The 6,416-nt window shown below is 67.1% G+C and overlaps 1 protein-coding gene and 1 long non-coding RNA gene across 2 annotated transcripts; both read left to right on the forward strand.

The window, feature by feature from the left end:
• The first annotated feature begins 1,072 nt into the window (after positions 1 to 1,072).
• ARC (activity regulated cytoskeleton associated protein) lies at positions 1,073 to 3,030 on the forward strand. Its single transcript, XM_059168782.1, has one exon. The coding sequence runs from the start codon at positions 1,319 to 1,321 to the stop codon at positions 2,507 to 2,509; it is 1,191 nt and encodes a 396-aa protein (XP_059024765.1). The 5' UTR covers positions 1,073 to 1,318; the 3' UTR covers positions 2,510 to 3,030.
• Position 3,031: 1 nt separating this feature from the next.
• Positions 3,032 to 4,569, forward strand: LOC131827802 (uncharacterized). The gene is made up of 3 exons (XR_009352146.1): positions 3,032 to 3,183; positions 3,405 to 3,515; positions 3,747 to 4,569. It is a non-coding gene; the product is annotated as an uncharacterized LOC131827802 (long non-coding RNA).
• Positions 4,570 to 6,416: the final 1,847 nt, after the last annotated feature.

A 6,416-nucleotide genomic window follows, 5' to 3' on the forward strand; every position in this document is an offset into this window, starting at 1 on the left:
GCCACCGCCTCCTCCTTCTCCTGCTTCCTCCCCCCTCCCCCCTCCCCTTCACCTTCCTTCCCCTCCTTCCCCTCCTCCTCCCCCTCCCCCTTCTCCCTCCCCCTCCCCCCAGCCCTCTTCCATCCTCTCCGAAGTCTTAGAGCTTCTGACCAGGGTCCCTCTGTGGCCTGGAAGGTTCCGGCGCCAGGACCCCTTCCTCCCCCCACATCCCTTCCCCCACCCCGACACCCCAGCCCGCAGGGAGCAGGTTCCAGACTTCTCTGGAGGCGCCACATGGAGAAGTCCTGGGCCTCACTGAAGCTGTGGGAGTGGGGGCCCCAGGCAGTCCTGTCCAGCCATTGTCACCCTGGTGTCACATCCACACCACTGCCAGGGGCCCAGCGGGGCTGAGCCAAGGCCTGAGTGCTAGTGCCCCTCGTGCCCCTCACACACAGGAGGGAGGGCCAGTCCGGCGCCCAGATTGAGAGCCCCCAGGGCAGGGGTGGATAGGAACTAGAGGCCACACCTGGGAACCCACACCGGACTCTGGGGCGTGCGTGCCCTTGTCCACCACAGGAAAGCTCCTCGCAGCCTTCAGCTCCGGGGAGGAGGGTCTGGATGGCTGTCGTGGGGGCGGGGGTCGCTAGGGCTCACCCGTGGCGGGATTTCCAGCCACGCCGGACTGGACACGGGCACTGAGGCCCCGGGACAGCGGAGTCGAGCACCACCCGGCCCCCTAGAGAGGACCGAGTCTGGTGAGGAGGGGGCCCACCCAGAGACCCAGGGGGAGGGAGGGGCTTCCTCCTAACCTTTGGGTGGGTGGGGGCAGCTCAGTACCCGCTCCAGGCCCCCGCGGAATCACACCTGCGCCCCTCCACCTCCGCCGGTCGCGGGCAGGGGGGTGTCGCCGGGGGCCGGCACCATCCCTCGCCCCGAAGGCTGAATGAGCCGGGGAGGGGGCGTCCGGAGCCCGCAGGCGGATTAGTCACCCGGGCCGCTGGCGCGTGCGGGGGGCGGGTCCTCCCGGGCGCCGGGCGCGCGGGCGGGCGCGGGAGGCGGGGCGCGCGGGGCGGGGAGCCCGGCGGGGACCAATGGGAGCGGGGGCTCGGCGAGGGGCCGCCCACGGCCGTGCGGCCGCATAAAGGGCCGGCGGCGGCGGCAGGGCGCAGAGCTCGGCGTCGCGGCTCCCCGCTCTTCTCCTGCCCGCGCTCTCCCGCGCTCCGCCGCCGCAGCGCCGGGACCGAAGGGACCCTCTCGGCTGCACCGCACCGCCGGCCCAGCAGGACACTGCAGTCCGCCGCCTCGCGCCAGTCCGACCGCCGCGGCCACCTGCGCACCGATGGAGCTGGACCACAGGACGAGCGGCGGCCTCCACGCCTACCCCGGGCCGCGGGGCGGGCCGGCGGCCAAGCCCAACGTGATCCTGCAGATCGGTAAGTGCCGGGCCGAGATGCTGGAGCACGTGCGGAGGACCCACCGGCACCTGCTGACCGAGGTGTCCAAGCAGGTGGAGCGGGAGCTGAAGGGGCTGCACCGGTCGGTCGGGAAGCTGGAGAGCAACCTGGACGGCTACGTGCCCACCGGCGACTCGCAGCGTTGGAGGAAATCCATCAAGGCCTGCCTGTGTCGCTGCCAGGAGACCATCGCCAACCTGGAGCGCTGGGTCAAGCGGGAGATGCACGTGTGGCGGGAGGTCTTCTACCGGCTGGAGAAGTGGGCCGACCGCCTGGAGTCCATGGGCGGCAAGTACCCGGTGGGCAACGAGCCGGCTCGCCACACCGTGTCAGTGGGCGTCGGGGGTCCAGAGGGCTACTGCCAGGAGGCGGACGGCTACGACTACCCGGTCAGCCCCTACGCCATCACCCCTCCGCCGGCTGCTGGGGAGCTGCCAGGACAGGAGCCCGGGGAGGACCAGCAGTACCCGCCCTGGGGGAGCAGTGAGGACGGGCAGCCGAGCCCCGGCGTGGACACGCAGATCTTCGAGGACCCGAGGGAGTTCCTCAGCCACCTGGAGGAGTACCTGCGCCAGGTAGGCGGCTCGGAGGAGTACTGGCTGTCGCAGATCCAGAACCACATGAACGGGCCGGCCAAGAAGTGGTGGGAGTTCAAGCAGGGCTCCGTGAAGAACTGGGTGGAGTTCAAGAAAGAGTTCCTGCAGTACAGTGAGGGCACGCTGTCCCGGGAGGCCATCCAGCGGGAGCTGGACCTGCCGCAGAAGCAGGGGGAGCCGCTGGACCAGTTCCTGTGGCGCAAGCGGGACCTGTACCAGACGCTGTACGTGGATGCAGAGGAGGAGGAGATCATCCAGTACGTGGTGGGCACCCTGCAGCCCAAGCTCAAGCGCTTCCTGCGCCACCCGCTGCCCAAGACCCTGGAGCAGCTGATCCAGCGAGGCCGGGAAGTGCAGGACGGCCTGGAGCAGGGGGCCGAGCCCGCCGGCACCCCTGTCCCCACTGAGGATGAGCCCGACGCCCTCACACCGGCCCTCACCAGCGAGTCCGTGGCCAGTGACCGGACCCAGCCCGAGTAGAGGCCAGCCCAGGCCCCGGCCTGCCCACTGGACCCCACCTGTGGCCTTCGCCAGCCAGGACTGTTGAGCTGGGCTGACCCCTGTACGGGGAGCCTCTCTTCCTCACCCGGCTGCGCACCCGACCTCAGCCTGCCAGCCTGACTCCTACAGACACATGCCGTCCAGCTGTGGGCGGCAACCCCCACGCAGCAAAGGGCCCCCGCCCCCTCACCTGCCTTCTGTCTATCTTTCCTGGCCTCCGATGCCCCCATCCACTCCCTGCACACTCTCTGGCCACCACAGGATCTCCCAGCCTCGTTCTTCTGCTCACCCCCACCGCCCGGGCCCCCTGGGCACTCAGAAATCAAGTGTGCAGATGGCCCAGTCCAGTGAGCGCCAAGCCCAAGGGGCAGCCCCAGAGCAGAAGCTGAGACAGCACCAGCGCCGCCTCCCTCTGGGGCGGTTGCCGTGCAGCCGGCAGAAGCCAGCGGCTGGCACTCTTGCCGCCGCCCAGGGCAGCCGGCCAGCCTCCGGCAGCGGCGAGCCTCCGGCAGCGGCGAGCCTCGCTCCTGCTGGCAGAAAGCCAGAGTCTCCGGAGCCTCCGGCTCGGCGGCGGCGGCAGCAGCAGCAGCAGCAGCAGCAGCAGCGGCCCCGCGGCTGCAGACCTGGCGTCCTGGTGCCTCCTGGCTCCTCAGGTGAGCCCCAGCCCCGAGGCACCCCCAAAAGGGCCAGGCCCCAGGGGAGGGGTGTCCCCAGCAGGTCAGCTGTAGGGGTGGGGTGGGAGGCTGCAGTGAGCAGTGGTGGGAAGGAGCAGAGACCCCAGGGGTCTGGGAGGAGGCTGGGGTGGGCGCCAGCGCGGTGGGAAGGCGGAGCCTGTGCTCACAGGACCCCGTGCTCTCTCTCTCCTTGGCACCAGTGATCCAGCCCAGCCTGGAAAAGGATCGCCCGGGCTCCAGGACTCACTGCGGAGGGTCCCACGGGGCCTGAGTCCTCAAACTCCGCTGAGGAGCCAGGAGAGTGACGACAGGTACGGTGGCCCCCTCTCTCCCACGGAGAGTCCCTGCCCCGCCACTCCCCTGCCCCAGGATCCCAGGCCCAGCACCCCCCAGCCCAGTGCTCTGGGCACTGAGAGGCAGCCCACAGTGGGGGCTTGGCCCTGGGGGAGCAGCAGCCCCAGAACTCCCCCCCCCCCAGCCCTCCTGGGCAGCCCCTCCCAGCCTGCGGTCCATGTCCCTGACAGCCTGTGTCTTTCTTCCAGGTCTTAAGGCTCCTACAGAGCCTTCGCTGCTGAGCCTGGTGCAGTCCCACCCCCTCCCCCCGCAAGCTGCCTGCACACAAGAAGGAGACCCCGAGGTCAGCAGAGGCGCCGCAGCAGAGAGGGCGTGACCGGCAGAGAGCTGGTGATGAAGACATGCCAGCGTGAGGGCCAGGGCCTGCCCCGCTGGCCACCAGCCTGCCCGCCCCCATGGCCGCTGTGGCTGGAGTTGGGGCCTGCTACTGCAGGGCCTGTCTCACTCCAGCCCCGGAAGCCCTGCCCAGGGCACGGCGGCCACCCTCTCCTGCCAGAGCTTTCCAGGAGCTTTGAGGCTGAGGCCACAGCCCCAGCCCCTGCCCGCAGCCCCAGGCCCGGGCCCCACTGCAGGAGATCTTAGAAGCCCTGCACCCGGGGTTTAAGCGGGCTCTTTGTCAGGCCCCACCACTGCTGGGGCCCAGACCCCCAGCTCTGCCGGCACGAACGCCCTGGTGCTGGCCGGCCACTCATGTCTGCAGGCCAAGCAGGCCCTGGCTGGGGGTTCTCCTTTCTGTCCAGCTGGTGGGGGGTTCCAGATTTAGGAGAATGATGGCTGCCAGCCCCTCCATCCTGCACCCCTGCCGGCGCCCCCCCCCCAGATTTTATTTTTGTACATAAGCCATAACCCAGGGGTGCAGGGAGGCCCTGGGGTCCTCAGGAGTGTGTGTGGCCCATTCCCCCCCCCCCCCCCGGCGGGTCAGGCCTTGAATGTAGGGCCGGGCCACGTGTACCTCATCACCTTACCTGAAGACAGATTCTTTTGTAAGATTTTGTTAATAAAACAATGAAACTTCTCTGTGCATGCTGTTGTTTCTCTGCCGGGTTCGGTTGACTGGTGTGGAGCTGTGGAGGGGGGCAGCTCGGGGAGGTGCGTTCCTGGAAGCCCCATGAGCGCAGACTGAACGCTCTTTGGGGATGGAGGGAACACAGCCCGCCACCCCACAGGCCAGGGGTCCTGGATCCCCAGGGAAGTAGGGTTGAGGGGCTCCCCTTGTGGAAGCCAAAGACCTGTGGCCTCCAGGCCTGAGGCAGGCAGTGGTGGAGAGACCTGGAGACCTCCTCCTGGCTAAGCAGAGGACTGGCCCCCAACAACCTGTGCACCCCGCCTGCTGGGGTGTGGGCTGTCCTGAGAGCTCTCCTGTCGCCAGGGATCCGCCCCCACGGAGGCCCAGGGCTTCCACCTAGGGGTCTTCTCCAGCACCTAGCAAGGCAAGATCCCCACTGGGAGGTGCCCCTGACAAGTCCTGGGTCATAGCTGTGTTCTGCCTAAGTCTGTTTCCTCATCAGCAAAATGAGAAAAGTGCCACTAATATAAACCCACGGGTGGGTTCAAGAACTGAGAGACAACGGCCACCTGTGTCCTGCGGGTGGCCAGCCTCCGTGGTCTCTGTGGGCTTTCGAGGCCCCCGAGAGAGGGAGAGCTAGCGTGAGCAGGCTCAAACCCCTGAACCAGCTGGGGTTCGAGGAGAACCAGGCCCAGTGGGGGTGGACAGCGAGCCGTCGGTCACAGGGAGTTGGCTTGCTCAAATGTGGGCCAGACCGCTGCAGGATTTCCTCTCCCCCTGCTGGGGCTCAGCTCCACAATTAGGGCCCGTCTACTGATGGAGCCAGGCCCACCCTGATGACCTCGCTGATCATCCTGTGGTCGAGTCAAGCGATGATGGGCTCTGGTCACACCTGCAAAAGGCCTTCCGAACAATACCTACCTTCGGGTTTGACTGAATGCCGGGGACAGGTCCCTAGCGAGGCTGATGTGTACAACTGACCGTCAGGAATGCCGCAGTCGTGGCCAGAGGCTAGTGACCTACCCAGCACAGGTCTGATGAGGGAACAGAAGGCCAGCTGAGGACAAAGCAGAAGCCGACACCTCCCCTCCCCACACCCTGCCATGGGACCTATGTGACATTCCTCAGGCACTCTCCGCTGCCCTAAAGGAAGGACAAACAGCTAACTTGCAGCGGCCACAACCCCGCAAGACCCTTGCGATTTACAAGAAGCTTTCTTATCCATAGCCTAAGTCCAGGACCCACAGCTCAGTCCCTGGAGCCCTGACATCGCCCTCCCGCCCATAAAACCGAGGGAGGCTGAGGCGGAGGGACGCCCTCCCGCCCATAAAACCGAGGGAGGCTGAGGCGGAGGGACACGTGAATAAAGCTGAATTTCTTCTAGCCCCGAGCGCCACTGAGAAGGCCGTGTGAGAGCAGGTGTGTGACGTTCCTCCAGGAAGCTCCCAACAGTCTTCCCGTTAGTGCCTCATTAGAGGGAAAACCAGTGTGGCTGGACAAGGACCAGGCCCCCAGTGTCCCGAGAGTCTTCGTTAGCGTGTGGCAGTCCTTCTGGACACCCCTCTGTCCTCACCTCCCCAGCTGCCGAGTATAGAACCAGCCGCTCCGCGGGTCGCGGGGCAGCAGCTCTTTCTGCCCCCCCCCCCCCCGAGGCCTGGCCCTGTGCACTGCTTTGTACCAAAGACACCTCAGGGGTTCTTTCTTGGTGGTCGGCTCCGGACTCCACCGCACTAAACCTCTCCTGTACCCCCAAACCACATCAGGTCCTCCCCACTGACAAAGGGGCCGCCCTGCTCTGTGGGGCGCTGGGCTGGAGGGGGCGGGGAGGGCAGGTGCGGAAGCTGAGCACAGC

The sequence above is a fragment of the Mustela lutreola genome, chromosome 3 (genome assembly GCF_030435805.1).
Source record: "Mustela lutreola isolate mMusLut2 chromosome 3, mMusLut2.pri, whole genome shotgun sequence".
Taxonomy (NCBI): domain Eukaryota; kingdom Metazoa; phylum Chordata; class Mammalia; order Carnivora; family Mustelidae; genus Mustela; species Mustela lutreola.

Excerpts from the sequence above, each read along its gene's own strand:
- ARC (XM_059168782.1), top strand. The coding sequence starts at position 1,319 with ATGGAGCTGGACCACAGGACGAGCGGCGGCCTCCACGCCTACCCCGGG.